This window comes from Leucopleurus acutus (assembly GCF_964270905.1).
Source record: "Leucopleurus acutus genome assembly, chromosome: 15".
Taxonomy (NCBI): Eukaryota; Metazoa; Chordata; class Mammalia; order Artiodactyla; family Delphinidae; genus Leucopleurus; species Leucopleurus acutus.
Window position 1 is genome coordinate 11899351 of NC_139157.1, and position 21907 is coordinate 11921257.

Sequence of the window (21907 nt, forward strand, 5' to 3'; positions counted from 1 at the left end):
GTGGTGAAAAAAGAAGTGTTTTAGTGAACCAAGCTGTACCCACACCTTTCTAACTTTATTTCCATTGTCTTTCACATTCAATGACTAACCAAGGTGCTCTTCATTCACAGACAGTGTTTACTGGGTACCTGCTATGTGCCAGCTCCTTGGAATACATAGATAAATGGGGTGTGTTTCTTGCCCATAAAACCCCTCAGAACACCTGGAGGGGCGATTCTGGCATGCCCCCATGTCTGCCCCCCTTGTCTCTGGCCGCTGCACGCCAGGCTCCCACTGTCCTCTTCTCGGCACCAGCCTTCAGGTTTCTGCCTGCCCAGCCCGTCACAGACACAGTGACAACCGACCTAACTGCCTGCTTCAATCCATCTCAAGTTCCCTGGCATTAATCTGACTGTTACTCTCTTCTAGACTATTTCTCTGCTCCTGTCTTCCTGATACCAGGCGCTCCTATTCCTCCTTTTACATTGTTGGGAGTTTTCTCTAAGTATTCTTTGCTGGTGGTTATTTTTCCAGCCACATCTTACATGTTGTTTCTGAGCTGGGGGGGAGGGGTGGAATCTGCTCTTCTCATGCAGCAGGTTTGCCTGGATTACTCCTCCCCTGTGGTTTCACTTACCATGTGTATACTGCACACACTTAATCTTCACGTCCAGCCTGTATCCCCTGCCTAGGTATCTGACAGCTTCATCTGGGTGCCCCATAGGAACTTTGACCTCATCATGTCCAAAGCAAATGATCTTTTCCCTCAAACCAGTTCTTTTTCATATTTTTCCTAAGCCAAAACCTGAAGACTTTGACTGAATAGTAATTAGGTAGGATTTTTTTTCCTTGATAATTCAAAGCGGATTGTGAGAAAACATTGCTTCTGAAGAATAAATGGACTGGAAAATACTCAGCCATATCTTTTTGTATATTTTTGTTTGATGCTGTTAATATCCAGTTTGATTTTACTCTTAGCTAAAATTGTATTCAGAATATATTGATGAAATAATCATTCCAAGTTTTTTTTCTTATGCCAACCAGATCCTCCAAATGTACATATTATTGGAAATCTGCCTTTTAGTGTATCAACTCCACTGATTATCAAATGGCTTGAAAACGTTTCTCAGAGAAATGGACCTTTTGCTTATGGCAGAACCCAGATGACTTTGACTTTTCAAAAGGAAGTGGCAGAGGTAAGTTTTAACTTTTTCTGGCTATTTTATCATGTGATCAAATTACCAAATAAAACAAAAAGAATGTGATAATTTGGAGTTGAGAAAGCGAAGGGGGCTGCATGTCTTATTATTCAATAGATAGACTTTGATTCAGCTAATAAGCCTGCTAGGCATTCCCATGGCTGGAGTGTTCCAAGTTTGTCTCTCTAGAAGATAAACCCTCAGGGCAGATGAGAGCAGTTTTTGAAGTGCAGAGGTTTAAGGAGGGAATCTGTAGACTATAAGCATTTTTTTAAAAATTTCATTATGACATATAAATACAAAAGAGTATATAACGTATATGCATGGCTTTGTGTATGTATGGCTTAAGAAAAAGAACATATGAATCTCCACCACCCAAGTCAAGTTAATAATTAAATTATAAACATCTTTGACACCCTCTTGTATACCTCATTCTGATTACATCTCCTGTCCCCCACCTGCTACCAAGATAATCTATACCATGAGTTTGCGAATTATTATTCCCTGCATAGTTTATCGCATAGATTCTTATCTGTAGAATTAATATACTTTAGTTTTGTCTATTTTTTAACTTTATAGAGGTGGGTTCATACAACGTGTATTCTTTGTATTCTTTTTATCCTGATCTGCTCGTGTTCATAGCTGTAGTTTATTTGTACAGCTATTTACTACCCACTCTTTGACTATTTATCTGTCATTTATCTGTCCATATTCCTGTTTTGGGACCCTGCATTAGTTTCAGTGTTTCATTATCACAAACAACTGTCATGAACGTTCCTATTTTGATGTCAACTGGTGCACATAGGCAAGATTTATTTAGGGTATAAACCTGAAAGTGGCAATGCTGGATCATTCTGCAGCTTTAAATTTACCACTCTTTTCTGCAGTGTCTAATCCGTTGTTAATTTTACTCAGTTTATTTTTCATTTCAGATATTGTATTTTTATCTCTAAAAGTTTCATTTGAGTCTTATTATATCTTCCCTTTCTCTCATTATGTTCATGCTTTCCTCGGCATCCTTATGCATATGTATAATATCTGTAATAGATATTTTAAGATCTTTGCCTACTAATTTCATTACCTCTGTCATTTCTGTACTGTTTTACCAGTTGACTTTGCCCACCCTCTTTGCTATGGGTCCCGTTTTTCCGCTTCTTTGCAAGCCTGATAATTTTTGACAAGATACTGGATATTCTGAGGTTTTTGGTTTTTTAATGTTGGGGATGCTTCTGGCATCTAGTGGATAGAGGTTAGGGATGATGATAAACATCCTTCAGTACACAGGACAGTCCCCCACAGCAAAGAATTACTCAGCACTAACCAGCCCAAAATGTCAATAACGCCACAGTTGGAAAAACTTTGTTTTAGATTATTTGGCTATAAAATCCATCACAAAAATTAGGACCCTTTTGTGTTTGTTAGAAACTCTAAGATGACATCCTCTTTTTCCTAAGGTCCTAGTCGTCTCCTCCTCGTGACTCTGTTAATTCTCTTCTGTTGGTTTGAATTGAGGCCATGCTAGTAGTTCTTCTTATTTTCTCAGCTTTTGGATTTGTCCTTGGTTTTTCTTTCTCAGCTGACATGATTATTATGGTATTTCTGTTCTTCAGTAACACAATAGAAATGCAAAATACTATGTACTCTGATTCTTTGGGGGGAAAGAACAAAGGAACAGAGGCTGAGGAGGTGGGATAACATTTTCAATGACTCAGTGTCAGTTGTGCTTATTAATAATAGTGTTGCTTCCACTTAACCGTATGCAATTATTTTTCTTTAACAAAAAGTTGATTTTAGTATTAATATTGAGAAGAGTTTATATTGAGTCTGTAATTAACGGAGTGCTTTAGAAGTGTAGATAACACTGCTCCTCTGATTTTTGCAAGTGAAAGTTTCAATGGGAGACTAAGCAGGGTTCTCTTATGTAACCTCTGTTTGTTCTTGACACTGTCATGTTTGTAATTTTGTATTTAGCCACAGAAAGCACTTTTAAACATTTGCTTGGCCTGGCTTTGTGAGTTACAGAACAGAAACGAGCGTGTTCCTCTTAAGACTACAGGGTGTAAATTTAAGAATTCAGCTCACACATTACGAGGCGTGTAGACAGTTTAAAGTTAACAGCTCATAAAATAGAATCAGACTGTGTAGCAATAAATGAGACCTTAACACATCTCATAGATGATGAAACTGAGGTTCCGAGTAGTTTAACGCCTTCCACAGGTTGTGGAGCTAGTTACAGGGAAAGCTGAACTTGAACACAGGTCATATGTTTTCTGCTGAAGTCACGATGTTCACGTTCTTTCTGTGGCCAGACCTGTGGTCTCTTCTTTCTGGGTCCAGCATCAGCCTCTTCATCTCCTGCCATCTCCAGGGGACCCTGGCTGGTGAATGGTCACATCCCTGGCGGGGAGGAAATCACCTCTCCATTAATTATCTAGTTCTCATCGTCCCTGGTGTTTGGCTGTGCAGCTTCTCAAGTATAAGCCTAATTTTTCTATTTGTACTTACAATTGTTTTAGATGAATAGGAAAATAAATAACACTGTCCTTGTGAATTCTTGGACCCGTTGTTTTTCTTATATTCAATCAGAATTTTTTAAAAGCTTAAGGGTTAAGAGTTTTTCTTTTTACCAAAAAATTACCTGGTTTGATTCCCTGGGCTGTTGCTTTTCAAGTCTATCCTGTGATGGAGTTTGAATTTTCATAGCTTTACCTGTAATACATCTGTCAAAGAAACATCAATTCATGTTTGAATGGTTGATCGACCGTTTAACTCTTATGCTAGCGTTTAATGCAATCTTTTTGCAGAGCTTTCTGGTTTGTGGCTTGAATTTTTCCTTAATAAATTAGGGACAGGTATGTGTGCTGCTTTCTTCTAAGTTATAAGATACGATTCACATATTTTCATCTCCACAGCCTGTGTGTGTATTTGCTACAAAGATTGGATGGGTTACATTGGATAGGTGTCTATCAGGACACCCCTTCCCCTGGCATAACTGGATACGTAGCACTCTAGGTGAAATATATTGTACTTAAATGTGTCTTTATAGCAAATTAGCTTACCATCCATGCCTCCCTGGTTTGCTTTTTGGTTAAAGTGATTTTTAAATTCTCTTCAGTGGGAACACACCTTTCAGATGTAAAGTAAAATACTGAAAGAAAATCCAGGATGAGATCATTTAAGTCTGGGCATTTCTTTTGGTTTATTTTCTAATTTTGTGATTATGTTCATGCTGCATTTTAGTTTTACACAACTGCTTTGAATGGTGCCAGTTTGCACAATGCATTTTAAAAATTTTGTATCTTATGCCAGTGGTAAAGTTCCTTTTTTCTTTATAAAGAGCTAGAAATATTTTTGACCATTTGATCCATAAGCTTATTCTTTAACTTAAATCTGTACTTCCATTATTTGTCTTTGTTTTTGATATTTGCATGAGAGTATGTACAGTTCTCGGCTTTACATTTTAGAAGGGAAGAATTTATTTTGTTATATATACTGTAGCAACTCATCACTTGTCTTAACTTGACTTCCCGGTAATTTTAACTGTCCAAATACAGACAAGAGCCAGGTAATCTGAAGTAAAAAGGGTTGAGATGAGGGATGGCTTCTAAGTAACAAAATATGCTACAAAATCTACGGTTAACTTTGCCCATAGGAAATTTTCTCAGTATCTCAGATTAAAGCCTATTTTTAAATCTGACCTAAGGCAAAGCTTTTACAAGCCAAATTATGTGGTGTTCATGCCCACAGCTGGTTAGAAGCAGCAAAGTAAAAGGGGCTATTAGAGTTTGACACGTGACAGTGAAGCAGGAAGGAGAAACACGCAGCACAGTAAATATATTGGGTTGGCCAAAAGATTCCTTCGGTTTTTAAGTAAAAATAAAAGACACATTTTTCATTTTTACCAAGAACTTTATTGAACAATGGTACTCCACTACCTTCTGCCATTTTTCAGGCAACTTCACAATTCCATCTTCCCAAAACTTTTTATCTTTTTGAGCAAAGAACTGTTCCAGGTGCCTTTTACAGTCTTCCAAGGAATTGAAATTTTTTCCATTAAGAGAATTTTGTAAAGACTGAAGTAATCGGAAATCCAGAGGTACAATGCCTGGTGAATATGGCAGAGGAATCAGAACTTCCCAGCCAAGCTGTAACGGTTTTTGCCTGGTCATCAGAGAAACATGTGGTCTTGCATTGTCCTGATGGAAGATTATGCATTTTCTGTTGACTAATTCCAGACACTTTTCATTGAGCGCTGCTTTCAGTTGGTCTAATTGGGAACAGTACATGTTGGAATTAATCGTCTAGTTTTCTGGAAGGAGCTCACAATAGAGGACTCCCTTCCATTCCCACCATGTACACGACATCACCTTCTTTGGATGAAGACCAGCCTTTGGAGTGGTGATGGTTCATTTCGTTTGCCCCACAATCTCTTCCATTCCACATTATTGTGCAGTATCTACGTTTCATCACCCACCACAATTTGTTTTAAAAACGGAGCATTTTCATTACATTTAAATAGAGAATTGCATGCGGAAATACAGTCAAGGTTTTTTTCACTTAACTTATGTGGTACCCAAACAACAAAGCGTTGAATATAACCAAGTTGGTGCAAATGATTTTCAGCACTTCATTTGTGTATGTTGAGTTTGTTGGCTAGCTCCTGGGTGGTATAATGTTGAGTTCTCAATTTCTCGATTTGATCGCTATCAACTTCAGCTGGTCTACCTGACCGTGGAGCATCGTCCAGCGAGAAATCTCCAGCACGAAACTTCACAGACCACTTTTAACACATTCGATCAGTCACAGCACCTTCTCCATACACTGGCACAAATCTTTTTTTTGCGTTTCAGTTCCGTTTTTACCTTTCTTGAAATAATAAAGCATAATATTCAGAAAATGTTGCTTTTTTTCTTGAATCTTCAATATTAAAATGGCTACACAAAAATTTACCAATTTTGATAAGGTTTTTTCAATGCACACTGATATGACAGCTGTCACAATCTAACAAATCTGTTTCAAATGTAGTTAAAGACAGCTGAGTGCTACTAGAGCCATCTTGCGGGGGGGGGGGGGCGGGGGGGGGAGGGACATGAACTTTTTGGCCAACCCAGTGACTCAAAAAGCGCTCCATCTTTGACTGTTTAGTAGTACGGCACAGCACAGGCATACCTGGCCCCAGGATTATTCCAGTAATTGTTGGTATTTGTAATGTTGACTCTATCATTCAAAAGAGATTTAGAATGTCCAGGGAGTTCTAAGAACGTAGAGAAGCAGGCTACATTTTAGAAAAATATGTATGCCTAATTGTTTTATCCACCACTCAGCTTTGTCCAATTTTAATATACTGCCATATTTTTCATATCTTTTTAAGAAATAAAATAGATATGTTTGGAGCCCTCTTCTATCCCCCTTTTCCCTCCTATGAATTGAACTGTCTTAAAATTGATATTATGCCCATGAATATGTTTTGCTTGCTCTACAGATATAGATAGATAGATATACACATGCACACAGAGAGTAAACAATAAGAAATAATCTTTTGAAGTTATTATGTGAGTGGAGTCATACTGTACATATTTTCTGTCAGTTATTGTTTACTCTGGGACTTACGTTGGTGTCTCTTGTTATTCACTGTAACTATTGTTTAGCATTCCATTGTCAGAATTACCACAGTTTATTCACCTATGATGGGCCTTTATGTTTTTCCACTTTCTTTTGCATACTACATATAATGTTGCAGTGAATATCCCTGTACATATCTCCCTGTGAAGCAGGTCTCTAGGATATGTTCATAGAGGTAGACCTAAAGGATCATAAGGGTTTACCCAAATTTAGCTTTGCTATATATATTGCCAGATCATAGGCCACAGTGCTTGTGCCAATTTCGCGTCTCACTAGCGGCACATGGGAATTCCTGCTGCTCCATATTGTTGCCAGTATTAGGTTCTTTTTCTGTTGTTTAAATTTTGTTCATTTCATGAATATGAAACTGTATCTCATATGGTTTTAATGTGCAGGTCCCTAATCTGTAATTTACTTATGCATAGTTTATGGTTATGGTTCATTGGGGTTGCTCTTACCGTATTTCTCATCATATTTTCTATTAGTTGTTTATCTTTTGATTATGGAGCTATAGGAGTTTCTTCTGAGCACTAATCCTTTGTCAGATATCAGTTTCAAATACCTTGTCTCAGTCTGTGCCTTACCTTTATAGTGTTTTTATTACACAGAAGTTTTTAATTTAAATAGAACAAAATACATCAGTCTTTTCTTGCTTCTGCTTTTTCATTATTAAGAAATTCTTCCTTACCATGGGGGTCATAGATATTTACTTATAAAAATTAAAAATTTTTCACTTCCTGTTAATTCACTTGGAATTTATTTTTGGTTGTGATGTGAGATATGGACCTCCATTGTCCTCCTTGTAGATTCCTGTTTACACCAGTATTGCTGAAGGATCCTTCCTTTTCCCACTGGCAGCTGCTACCTCACATCTGTCACAGTTCAAATGTCCACACGTGCTTGGGTCTCTTTCTAAGGTTTTTGTTCCATTGGTCTGTTTGTACCTCTAGCAATACCGTGCTGCCTTAATTTTGATATCTGGCAAGGCGAGTCCCCCCCACCTCATCTCCACACAGCAGCCCCTGCCCCTGTTCCCCCAGTTCCTGATGTTCTTCAGGAGTATCCTGGCTGTCTTGGCCCTTTGCTTTTTTATATGAAATTTATATGGAATTTAAAGTTCTTTCTAAAAATCCTTTTGGGTTATTGGTTGAAATTGTATTTATGAGTTAATTTGAATATACCTAATGTTAAAATTAAAATGTTTGGGGCTTCCCTGGTGGCGCAGTGGTTGAGAGTCCGCCTGCCGATGCAGGGGACACGGGTTCGTGCCCCGGTCCAGGAAGATTGCACATGCTGCAGAGCGGCTGGGCCCGTGAGCCATGGCCGCTGAGCCTGCGCGTCCGGAGCCTGTGCTCCGCAACGGGAGAGGCCACAACAGTGAGAGGCCCGCGTACCGCAAAAAAAAAAAAAGTTTGGGGGCTTAAGAGAATAAATTCCTAGTTTTTTGTAAAAATTAGTTGCAAAAACAGCCAATTCTTCAATAGTTCTGAATATTCAAGGTTTTATTACATTTAAGTAAAGAAAAGCACACCACTGAAAATGTTCATGCAGATATTGGGGTAGTTCATAAAATTAAAGCATCTTTAGTTCTTCATTATTCTTGCTAACTTTTTCATTTATCAGTACTTACTGATTACTTGTTTCATACAGTGTCTTCTACATAATATAACAGTGGTTTGAAAATCCCAACAGCCAGTGGTAAGGAAGTTTTCTTATATGATTTTTTTGAGTGCGCTGTATATGATATAATTCACGCTTCTTAGATGTACCTCAGTTAGTACTGGAGGAAAATATTCTCCATGTTGGCTTTGTATCATGTCAGATAGCCTATGCTTTTAAAATTTATCTCAGAAAATCTACCTAGTGTTCATAGATAATGAATGAATTACTTGCTAAAATTCCTTTGTGTCCTTGTGCAGAGACTTACAGCCACTACAGGAAGCAAGCAGCGTAGTCGCCTCTCCATCATGGCCCAGTACCTCTGCGACGTTCAGCACATCTTGACAATTCCAGGTCAGGCTTTCATCCCCAAACCAGAGGTGAGTTTCTTTTTGTTTGTTTTAGCATACCAGAATTAGGATTTTAATTGTAATCTTTGCTCCTGTGAGGATATGTCATAGGAAATTATCTCTAGAATCTGATCTTATATGCACACCGTACCACACCTTTTTCTTTACCTCTTCTAAATGAGAACCATAAACATCACAGTATGAATAGTTCTTATTCTAATTTTTCTTCTCCTTCTATAGTGTGACCAAATGTCTAGGTTTATCCATGTTGCCCTGGTGGTGCTATTATCATTATTATTATTATCCCCTTTTACCCTTAAAAGTATCCCAGTATTTAAGATGAGTTATATGGTCACCCAATACTCAAAAAAAGAAATCAGTATTTCTTTGTGATTTCTGATGGAGACTTCTAACTAAAGTTACATCAAACATTATCTGTTTATTTTTATTGAAATATATTTGACATTTAACATTGTATAAATTTAAGGTATACAACATGTTAACTTGGTACAATTATATATTGTAATATAGTTGCCATTGTAGCAATAATTGGCACCTCTATCTTATTACATAATTATCCTTTCTTTTTGATAGTTGAAATAATTAAGTTCTAGTCTCTTAGCAAGTTTTATTATAATACAATATTGTTTATATTTACTGTGCATTATATCTCTAGGGTTTATTTATGACTCGTTGTAAGTTTGTACCTTTAAACAGCTTCCTGTCCCCCCCCCCCCCGATAACCACCATTTCACAAGTCTGGCTTTTTAAAAGTCCACATGTAAGTGATAACATACAGTACTTGTCTTTCTGTCTGACTTATCTCACTTAGCATAATGTGCTCAAGGTCCAGCTGTGTTGTCACAGATTGTTGTGTTGTCAGGGTGTCCTTTCTTATGACTGAATACTATTCCATAATATATGTATATAAAATATACACCACATTTTCTTTATCCATTCTTCTATCGATGGACATTTAGGTTAGCTTCCCTGTCTGGCTATTGTACATAATGCTGCAATGAATACAGAGGTGCATGTATCTTTTGGAGTTAGTGGTTTCATTTTCTTCAGATAAATACCCAGAAGTTGAATTGCTGGATCATATGGTAGATCTGTTTTTAATTTTGCCAGGATACTCCATACCATTTTCCGTAGTGGCTGCACCAACTTACATTCCCACCAGCAGTGCACAAGGGTTCCCTTTTCTCCACATCCTCACCAGCACTTACCTCTTACCTTCTTGATCGCCATTCTCACAGGTGTGAAGTGATATCTCATTGTGGTTTTCATTAGTATTGCCCTGATGATTAGTGATGTCGAGCATTTTTTCATGTACCTGTTGGCCATTAGGTTATCTTCTTTGGAAAAAAGTCTATTTAGTTTTTCTGCCCATCTTTTAATCAGATTATTTGGGGTTTTGTTGTTATTGAGTAGTAGGAGTTCTTTTTATATTTTGGGTGTTAACTCCTTATCCAGTATATGATTTGTAAAAATTTTTTCTCATTCTGTAGTTTGTCTTTTCATTTTGTGAAGTGTTACTTTTGCTATGCAGAAGCTCTTAAGTTTGTGGTCCCTTCTGTTGATTTTTGCTTTTGTTCTATGTATTTTTGTTGTTATATCCAAAAAAAATCATTGCCAGGACCAAGTGGAGGAGTTTACTTCCTACTGTTTTTTTCTGGGAGTTGTGTAGTGTCAGGTCTTGTGTTTAAGTGTTTGATCCTAGAAAGGAGTCCAGTTTCACTGCGTGTGTTTATCCGGTTTTCCCAACACCATTCATTGAAGAAACTATGCTTTCCCTATTGGGTGCTCTTGGCTCCCTTGTCAAATATTAGTTGATCATATAAGCAAGGGTTTAATTCTGGGCTCTCTATCCTGTTCATTGGTCTATGTGTCTGTTTTTGTGCCAGTAACATTACTGTTTTTTGTTTTGTTCTGTTTTGTTTTTACTGTAGCTTTGTAGTATAGTTTGTAATCGGGAAGTATGATATCTCAGAAAGTGTGATACCTCCAGCTTTGTGTTTTTCCTCAGTATTGCTTTGGCTATTCAGGGACATCTGTGGTTCCATACAAATTTTAGAATTCTTTTTTCTATTTCTGTAAAGAATGGCATTGGTATTTTCATGGGGATTGCATTGAATCTATAGATGGCTTTGGGTAGGATGGACATTGTAATAATATTCATTTTTCAAATCCATGAATATAAGATGTCTTTCCATTTGTGTTTTCTTTGATATCTTTCAGCAAAGTCTTGTAGTTTTCACTGTACAGATCTTTCACTTCTTGATTAAGTTTATTCCTAAGTATTTTATTGTTTTTGATGCTATTGTGAATGGATAGTTTTATTTCTTTTCAGATGTTTCATCCTTAGTATATAGAAATGCAGTTGATTTCTGTATGTTGATTTTTGTGTCTTGCAACTTTACTGAAATTGTTGATTACTTCCAAGAGTTTTTTGGTTGAGTCTTTGGGATTTTCTATGTACAAAATCATATCATCTGCAAATAGTGACAGTTTTACTCCTTCTTTCCCGATTTGGATGCCTTTTCTTTGTCTTGTCTAATCAGTCTAGCTAGGACTTCCAATATTCTTAAATAAATAAGAGTGGTGATAGTGGGCATCCTTGTCTTGTTCCTAATCTTAGAGGAAAAGCTTTCAGGTTTTCTCCACTGAGTATAATGTTAGCTGTGCATTTGTTGTTTGTGGTCTTTATTCTGTGGAACTATGTTCCTTCTATATCCAATCTACTGAAAGTTTTCATCAGGAAAGGTTGTTGTAATTGTCAAATGCTTTTTCTGCATCTAGGAAGGTGATCATGTGATTTTTATCTTTCATTTTATTAGTGTGATGTATTACCTGTTTTGATTTGTGTATGTTGAACCATCCTTACATCTCAGGGACAAATCCCACTTGGTCATGGTGCATGATCCTTTTTATGTGTTCTTGAATTTGGCTTACTAATATTTTGTTGAGAATTTTTGCATATGTATTCATTAGGGGTATTGATCTATAGTTTCCTTGTGGTATCCTTATCTGGCTTTGGTTTCAAAGTAATGCTGGCCTCATAGAATGAATTTGGAAGTATTCCCTCCTCTTCTGTTTTTGTAAGAGTTTGAGAGGATTGGTGTTAATTCTTCTTTGAATGGTAGAATTTTCAAGTGAAGACATCTGGTCCTGGGGTTTTCTGTTTTGGGAGGTTTTTGATTACTGATTTAACCTCTTTGCTCACTATTGGTCTGTTCAGATTTTGTTTCTTCGTGATTCAGTCTCGATAGGTTGTGTGTTTCTAAGAACTTATCCATTTCCTCTAGGTTGTCTAATTTGTTGGCATACAGTTTTTCGTAATAGTCTTGGATGGTTCTATGTATTTCTGTAGTCTCAGTTGTAATGTCTCCTTTTTCGTTTCTAATTTTATTTATTTGAGTCTTCTCTTTTTATCTTAGTCTGGCTAAAGGTTTGTCAATTTTTTTAATCTTTTCAAAGAACCAGCTTTTGGGTTTGTTGATTCTTTCTATTGTTTTTCTGGGCTTCATTTCATTTATTTCCAGTCTGATCTTTATTATTTCCTTTCTTCTGCTAGCTTTGTTCTTTTTCTAATTCCTCGAGGTATAAAGTTAGGTTATTTGAGATCTTTCTGATTTCTTAATATATGCATTTATTGCTGTAAACTTCTCAGAACTGCTTTTGCTGCATTCCATAGGTTTTAATATGTTGTATTTTTATTTGAGATAATTTTTTATTTCTCTTTTGATTTCTTCTCTGACCCATTGGTTGTTCAGAAGTGTGTCTAGTTTCCACGTATTTTTAGATCTTCCAGCTTTCCTCTTGCTGATTTCTAGTTTTATACCATTGTGGTCAGAAAAGATAGTTGGTGTGATTTTCATCTTCTTTAATTTTCTGAGATTTGTCTCATGCCCTGTCATATGATCTATACTTGAAAACGTTCCATGTGCCCTCGAGAAGGATGTGTATTTTGCTCCTGTTGAGTGGAATGTTCCTTATATGTTTACGTCCATTTGCTCTAGAGTATGGTTTCCAACATTTCCTTGTTGATTTTCTGTCTGGATGATCTGTCCATTGCCGACAGTGGCATATTATTGCATTGTTGTCTATTTCTCCCTTTGGATATGTTAGTACAGTAAGTCCCCTACATACGAATGAGTTCCATTCCGAGAGTGTGTCCTTAAGTCCAATTTTTCCTAAGTCCAACAAAGCCTAGGTACCCAACTAACACAATCGGCTCTATAGTACTGTACTGTAATAGGTTTATAATACTTCTCACACAAATAATACATTAAAAAACCCACAAAAATTTTAAAAAACACTTTTAATCTTACAGTACAGTACCTTGAAAAGTACAGTAGTACAGCACAACAGCTGGCATACAGGGGCACGTTCACATCTTTGAAAGTTCACAACTTGAAGGTTTGTATGTAGGGGACTTACTGTATTTGCTTAATATATTTCAGTGCTCCAATGTTGAGTGTGTATATATTTACCATTATTATATCAATATCTTCAAGATGTATTGACCCTTTTATCATTACATAACAACCTTGTTTGTCTCTTGTCATTTTTTGGCTTGAAGTCTATTTTGTCTGATACAAGTGTGGCTCTACCCAGTTTCTTTTGGTTTCCACTTCCGTTCCTTCACTTTGAGCCTATGTGTGTCTTTAGAGCCGAAATGAGCTTCCTGTAGGCAGCATACAGTTGGGTTTTGGTTTTTTAATCCATGCAGTCATTGTGTACCTTTTGATTGGTGAATGCAGTCCATTTATATTTAGTGATTATTGACATACAAGGGTTTACTGCTGCCATCTTACCATTTGCCTTCTGGTTGTTTTGTATCACCATTGTTTCTTTTGCCTCTCTGTTTCTGTCTGCCTTTCTAATGTGGTGGGTTTCCATGGTCACTTGCTCAGTCTTCCCTTTTTTATGTTTCATGACTCTACTATCGAGTTCGGCTTTGTGGTTGCCATGTGGCTTACGTAAAACATCTCAGAAACAAAACACTTCTTTTTATGCTGATAGCACCTTATCTTTGTCTATAAAGTTTCCACCCTTTCACTCTTCCTCTTTTATATCTTTGATATCTCACTTTTTATGCTGTGGATTCACAGAGAAATTGTAATAGCTGTAGTTATCCTTAATATTCTTTTCCTTAAGCCTTTATGCTATAATTGTGGTTAACACACCATTCTAATATAAAGTTTTCTAATTCTGACTGTTTTTCACCTTTGCAAGAGTATTGTGCACTTTCTTTTGTTGCTTTAATGTCATTATTAGTGTCTTTTAGCTTGAAGAATTCCTTTTCAGCATTTCTTGCAAGGCAGGTCTAGTGGTGAACTCCCTCACTTTTTGTTTGTCTGGGAAAGCCTTTACTTGTTCATTATACTTGAAGGATAACTTTGCTGGATAAATTATTCTTGGCTGGCAGTTTTTATCTTTCAACACTTTGAATATGTCATTCCATTCTCTCCTGGCCTGTAGTGTTTCTGCTGAGAAATCTGCTGATAGCCTAGTGGCGGTTCCTTTGTAGGTTACTTTCCTCCCCCCCTCCACCCCCTGCTGCCTTTAAGATTCTTTCTCTATCATTGATTTTTGACAGTTTCATTGTAATGTATCTTGGGTAAGGTCTTTTTGCATTGAGGTGATAGGGTATTCTATTAGCTTCTTGGACATGTATGCTTAATTCTTTCCCCAGGTTTGAGCAGTTCTCAGCAATTAATTCTCTAAATACATTCTCTGCTCTCTTCTCCTTTAGGAAGACCAATTATTCTTATATTTGTTTTTCTCATCATATCTGATAGCTTTCCTAGGATTTCTTCACTTTTTAAAAACCTTAGTTCTCACCCCTGAGTCATTTCTAAATTCCTGTCTTCCAAGTTGCTAATTCTTTCTTTGGTCTGATCTGCCCTATTTCTTAAGCTCTCTAATGTATTTTTCATATCATTCATTGAATTCTTCAGCTCCAGAATTTGGTTCTTTTTTAAAATTTCAATCCCTCTGGTAAAGAACTCCTTCTTTTTACTCATTTTATTCCTGAGTTCATTGAATTGCCTTTCTGAGTTTATTTGTAGCTCACTGAATTTCATCATAACAGCTATTCTGAATTCTTTGTAAGTTAGATTACAATATTCTGTGCCTTTGAGTTTAGTTACTGGAGAATTATCATTTTCTTTTTGTGAATACCATATTACCAGTTTTTCATCGTGTTTGATGAATTGTGCCTCTGCCATCTCATTTGAAGTAGCACACTTAGTTTTACTTTTGTTAAAATAAGACGGGCAAATAGAAACCCTTCTTTTGTTTTCCAGAAGGTGGCGCTATAGCTCAAGTTTTTGGTTTCTCTTGACCTGATCTGGCTTTGGGGCTGCACTCTGAAAGGGTGTTAAAAAAAAAAAAAAAAAAAGTTCGGCAGAAAAAGTCGGTGGCAGAGCGGCGGAAGGTTTGGGCTTAGCACCTGAGGCTCTGAGTGCTCACAGCCCAGTAGGGACGGTCCTCGAGTGGGGGTCCGCCCAGAGGTCCATGGCAGACCCCTTGCTGAAATCCCAAGGCAGACAGCAGAGAACAGCACCTTCCATGCACTCTGTTATTCCTGTCTGCCTCTTTCCCTTTCCTCTCCCTCGTCCCAGTCATGGAGGTCCCTCCTCAGAAATCCAGATGCTGCTGGAGAGAAGCAGGTCCATCTAGTTGCGATCTGTGCAGCCGGGAGGTCGGTTACTCGCCCCTTTCTCTTTCCACCTCCTCTGTGAAGCGAGGTCACCACTGTCCTGGTGAAAGCCCAGCACGTTGCTGTGTCGCTCTAGGGAAGGAGGGGGGCTCACTCCTGAGTTCCTCCTTCTCAGCTCCACGCTTGTCTTTATCACGCTCCGGTGGCGTGCCTGGTTCTCCCTCTGTTTGTCTGGACGTCTGCAAGTTCTCTGTCTCCCTGAGCGTCTGCTGTGGTTTTCAGTCGTCAGTTTCACTTCCCCCCACCCCACCCCCATCAAGGTGCTGGGTGTGGGGCAGGCTCACTGCCTTCCTGGGGTCCACAGCCCCCTTCCCGGTCCTGTCTGTCTACTTCCTGAAGCACAGGTGGGTGGAAATCTCCTAGTTGGTCCGGTGTAACGTGCAGAGGCACTTTTTCCTGTTCGGTTATGAATGATGAATTGTATATAAAAGGGGAGAGAAAGAGAGACAAGTCGTGCTGCCAGGATGCTGATGTCACGGTAAAGATCCGAACATATTATATTTATCATGATTTTTTCCCCCATTTTTTTGAGAGACCTTGTTTTGACAGTATTACTTGTGATCAGTCATCTGTGGAAAACTAGTTGGATATTAAACTAGACTCTGACTATTATGTGCTAATCACAGAAGAGTAAGTGCTAATTACAGAAACCAAGCTTCTCTGACAAAAGTACAAATCAGTAAGCCAGTGTCTAGTTTAGCAGAAGCACTGCTGGATGAGTTACTACAGGACGTGTGCTATAAAAACTTATTTATTTCTTCATTGAAGATATCCTGAGCCCCAGCCGCATGAAAAGCCCTAGCTGGGCAGAGAGGGGGTGGTGACAGGAGCGGTAGCGCAGTCAGACATCTGCCTTCAGGGAGCGCACAGCTAGCGAGGGACCAGCTTGCTTCTTGCTGAAACTCTGAAGTCTTGCAAAGTTTCCTTTACGTTGTTTGACATTCACTAATATAAGTAGATATCGTGAAAAAATCATGTGGTTTTTAGATTTAGGTATAGACGTAAGTTATAGATTTAGAATGGAGCCCCTGACCAATAGCGTTTGACCTGTTTATACAAATTGAACCGTGATCTGAGGCATCTCCATGGCCTTTGCTGCCACCTTCCACGTCCTCTGCCATGTTGTCGACCACAGTTAGCCACGCTTTCGGGTAACTTTAGGAATTCAGTCCATCTTCCACTTTTATAACAGACTTAATTGTCAGCTTTTTCTAAATCAAGGTCAGTATTACCTCCCTTCAGCATCTCAAGCTTTCAGGTATTGTAAATGACTTCTTCCAAAATAATAGATCCTATTAGATCCTAGACAGAACTTAATGATTGGAGATATAGATCATGATCAGATTTAACCCAGTGGTGCTCTCAGGGATATTTTTATCCTAGAATAGGTGGCCATTGTAATAAAGAAAACCAAGTCACCATATAGCCTTCTCTTCTCGTAGTGCGTATATATGTGTATATAACTTTTTCAGTAGTATAAGAGCCAGTTATATCAGAAACCACTATCTTCACTTTTAGGCTTTTAAAGTTATGGTGATTGCTGTAATCCAGAATCTTTAGACATCTACATTTTACCAAGGTTTCTCAGGGTAGATATTAGAATATTTTTAGTGGAAAGTTTCTAACTCTTTGTTTTAGTTACCTAGTTGAGGGTAGTTGATGGTGTTTAGAGGTTATTGTCAACTTTATCTTTGATTTAGGGACAAGATCCACATATAGTTAAAGTACTTTTCCTCCAGGATTAAGGTCTTATGAAACTATTATGCGTTAAAAAGCTAGCTATGTCTTTGATTCTCTTTTTATTGAGGATGTTTGCTTTTTGGCAAATTAAACATACTCATAGCAGTTTTCTGTATGTGCTTTTCATCATGTTGCAAATACTACATGCAGAGGATTTATTTTTAATCCAGGAAAGCAGTTTTCAAAGAGGAGAGAGAATGTATTATGATAAAGGAAAACAGTAAATCAAATGATTAAATTTTAGTTGTAAAAGAATAGCTGCTGCTCTGAAGTAGTTTTACCATATTAGGGCAGATCAGGAATGCTCTGAGGAAAGCCAGAAAATATTTGACTGATAGTTACATTGAGCAAATCTTTAAAAATTCATTTTCTTAAGTAAGAATGGGGAAGAGTTCGTACAGAGATGATAAAAATAACAGTACAAGGGTGTCCCTCTGGCTAATCCCTTTTAAACGCAAGAAGAGAAAGTCATAAGCATAACACAGGTAAAATATGCCCAGAAAAAATTTACTAAACTTCAGTGCTTGTTCTCAACCAAAACTCTAAGAATAGATATGGAGAACTTCCTGTGTGCTATAACAAGAAGGGCTTATTTATAGCCATCTTAGGAGTTTTCCTGTGAGAATCGGTTAACCCTTCTAATTATCAGTCTTTCAGTTAACTTAATCAAGCTTTAATGGCAGAACTCTCACAGCTGTGGAGCTGTTACAACTACACCCTGCTCCTAAGTAGTTGAGCTCAATTCTTGCCAGATTCTTCCCTCTCATTAACTTCTCTAGCCCAGTCCCCAAAGTTTGAACCCCAAATTCTTTTCTATTTACAGAAAACACAGCCTCTTAGGTTCTTAAAATTAGACTAACTGGTCTACTCTGATGTTTCGTAAACTACTAGAGTTTGTAGTATATGGATTTTTAAGTTAGAATTTTTTAAATTTTGTATTTTAATTTCACTGTTGAGTTCATAAAATTATTTTACCAATTAGAAAACAAAATGTCTCTTTTGCAGTGCAAATTCACAGTTGAAAAATACTTCCATGAGAACGTAAGACTTGTTTCTGAAGTTTCTCAAGCTGGCATCTGAAGACCCCTGAGAATTCATATATTTCTGGGGTTTCACAGTAATTTTTATTTCAACTAGTCTGCACATTACAGTCGGCCCTCCGTATCCACGGGTTCCACATTGGTGGATTCAGCCAACACCCAGATTAAAAATAGTCAAGAAAAACAAATTCCAGGATGTTCCAAAAAGCAAAACTTGAATTTGCCAAATATAGGACAACTATTTATTTACATACCATTTACATTGTATTAGGTATTGTAAGTAATCTAGAGATGATTGAAAGTATACGGGAGGATGTGTGTGGGTTCTGTGCAAATGCTATGCCACATTATATAAGGGACTTGAGTGTCCTCTGATTTTGGTATGTGTAGGGTTCCTGGAACCAATCCCCCACAGATACTGAGGGACAACCATACTCAAGTGTGAGAAGTCCTGAGCCATTAGCTAGTCCCTCAGAATTCTATGTCATCTTTTTTCTTTTACAAATTGTGGTCATGGGTCTGGTGATTTAACATCCTTCCCACACCACTGTCCTGTACCCCAACCTAGTAGAAAAGTCACTTAGATACAATCTGAGAATTGCAACCGGCTCTTCTGATTGATACAACAGAGGCAGTACACAGCAGTGGAAGAACTAGAAGTACTTTGAAGTCAGCTGGGCCTCCTGGAATTCCAGCGCTCCTAGTTAGGAGAACTTGGTCATGTTAATAAGCTGATAAGTTAATAATACATCAGATTGGGGCAATAATGCCACCCTTGAAGGATTGTTGGTGAGGAATAGAAATAAGCAATATACAGTGCTAACAGGAGTACCTCACACAGGGAGGCAGTCAGTGAAAGGTAGAGCTTACTGTTATGATTATAAACAAATATTTATGGACTAAGTTGTTATATCCCGATATAATAATGTGGATTATAACTTTTAAGACATGCATATAACTTATATATAGTTTTGCCTGTTTAGAAGTATGGCACATGGAGCAAGCAACTCCCAAACATGGTACAGATTTAAAGCATAAGTTGTGTCAATACAATCTTAGATGAATTAATGATGCTACACCTGTGACATAAAGAAAAGGTCAGCACTTTGGGGCATCCACGCATGACCTTTGAGAACAGCATCTTAGAAGCTTTCAGCTACGAGCCCCCAGCTATTGAGGCCTCGACCTCTGGTCAAATAAGCTTAGTAAGTGGATGGGTCCATATAAGAAACAGCCATTTTTCATGCTTTTGTGTTTTTTGAATCTGATACTGAGGCTGTTACTTCTGTCTGTTACCCTGTATTTGAAAATCCTTTGGACATAAGGTCAGAAGACTAATATTTTTCTGCTTAACTAATATTCTTTTGTATTTGGTCTGGCTTCCTAGAAGCAGAGATTGGGGTAAGGATTTTCGGGAAAGTGATGTATTGAGGAGACTCTGAAGAGGAGGAGTGAGGGAAGCAGGCCAAGGCAGGGCAAAAGCTAAGCAAGGGTGTTGTTGCGCTTGGAGACGCAGCTTCAGCCTGGTCCCGCGGGGGTCCCAGGGTAAGGTCTGAAGGGGGGCGCTGGGGTACAAACGGCCCCACAGGTTTTGTCCTCCCTCGAGGCAAGGGGCGGCTGTTGTACCATTGTCAGTCGGTCTGGCTCCTGGCCACCTCCTAGGAACAGTTGGTGCCCTCACCTTGTAGTAGAGGCGGCTCCACATCTATGAGCCATTAGCACCCAGCGCTCGGAACAGCTGGGGAATGGGGGGGCGGGGCAGTATGGCAGCAGCAACGGCCTCTGTTGGTTTCCTCCAGGAGACAAAACTATCAGATTCCTTATGTGGCCTTCTCCGACTTGGTTGTGTGGGAAGTTCTAAACTACATTTCATATTTAATTGCTTCAGCAACCTTCAACCAGGATTATTTAATAGCATCCTTTCTCTCTTCCTTTTCTTTGTCATTTTAACCTTTCTTCTTTATCTTTTGGTTTTTCTGTTTATCGGACCAGCAGTTTTATTTTAAGTTGACTCAAATGCTTTTTGAAAGTGGATGAGTGTAAAAGAAATAAATATGTAAACTAAAAACCAGTTTTATAATTAGAAAAAAATACCTGAGTTGTCCTCCTTAAAAATCAGATAAAATAAGTGTTGAATAGAAATAAGAGTATTTACTGTTACAATCTAATTTAACGTTAGTTATGCTTTCATATGTACTCAAGAATAAAATAAGCAATAAGTATTATAAATCCAAGGAAGGAAGAAACAAAATTGCATTTTTGCAGATGACACGTTTTTTATATGTATGAAGCACAATGAAATGAACAAAATTATTGGAGGTAAGAGATATGCAACAGGGTTCTGCAAAATTACAGGCTATGATGGAAATCCGCAGACGTCAGTAAAGTCAGTATATTCTCAAGTCATATAGCTGAAAATATAGATGGCATTTGTTTAGAAAGTATCTTGACCGCTCAAAAGGAATATATACTTTCTTTTTTTTTTTAAATTTTTTAAAATTTTTGGCTGCGTTGGGTCTTCGTTGCTGTGCGCGGGCTTTCTCTAGTTGAGGCAAGCAGGGTCTGCTCTTCATTGCGGTGCGCGGGCTTCTCATTGCTGTGTCTTCTCGTTGCAGAGCACGGGCTCTTGGGCTTCAGTAGTTGTGGTGCATGGGCTCAGTAGTTGTAGCACACGGGCTCAGTAGTTGTGGCTTGCAGGCTCTAGAGCTCAGGCTCAGTAGTTGTGGCACACAGGCTTAGTTGCTCCGCGGCATGTGGGATCTTCCCGGACCAGAGCTCAAGCCCGTGTCCCCTGCATTGGCAGGCGGATTCTTAACCACTGCGCCACCAGGGAAGTCCAGGAGTATATACTTTCGATGCCTTCCTAATTCCCATGTGAAATCGTACCTTTATTTTAGCTATTCTGTTAATATGTAATGATAATACAGAAGAAGATGATCTCCCAAATAAAACAGGTATAAAACATTTTAGTCTGTATGTCTGTATGCACAATCCAAAATTATTTACTCACATAAAAGATAACTTCCCACTTCATGAGTTATTAATGTACAATGAAGTAGCCTTTTTCCCCTTTACCACTGTATTATGAACAATACCTAAGCGTAAATGAACAAATAAATTGTTAGAAACAACAGTGTACAATGTTACCTTTGCACATTAGAAAATTCAATTTTTATTTTCTTATAAAGTGTTTGAATTACATATCATAATTTAACATCTTTTAAAGCATCTTTTATTCTTTAAGAATTCTTTTCACATCCATTAACCAATTGAAGCAGCTCATTTATAAAAACATTTTTGTTAACATGAGTCAAACCTAAAAGAAAAAAAATGACAACTTGAAAGTAACCTTTATCATCCAGATACTAATCAGTGCGATATTAAATGATAGGGGTACATCAAAAATGATAGAGGAAAATGAACTTAATCTGGAGAATCCTCTTATTAGCAGCCAGAACAGGGCAGTTCTTAAGCCATTTTAAAACAAACTCTTCATGTTCTCACTTAGCTTGTACTTGATGCTTTACAAGTCCTAGAGATTTCAGTTTGGGTTTGGTTTGGTTTTGCTTTGCTGTGGTAGCATTTACC

General features: G+C 37.9%; 1 protein-coding gene across 1 annotated transcript in view; it reads left to right on the forward strand.

The window, feature by feature from the left end:
- TFB1M (transcription factor B1, mitochondrial) overlaps nucleotides 1-21907 on the forward strand; it is a 58618-nt gene that overhangs the window by 18664 nt on the left and 18047 nt on the right. Inside the window, exons 4-5 of the mRNA XM_082855352.1 lie at nucleotides 1024-1175; nucleotides 8720-8839. Of these exons, the coding sequence (XP_082711478.1) occupies nucleotides 1024-1175; nucleotides 8720-8839 (272 nt within the window). The remainder of the gene's footprint in view (nucleotides 1-1023; nucleotides 1176-8719; nucleotides 8840-21907) is intronic.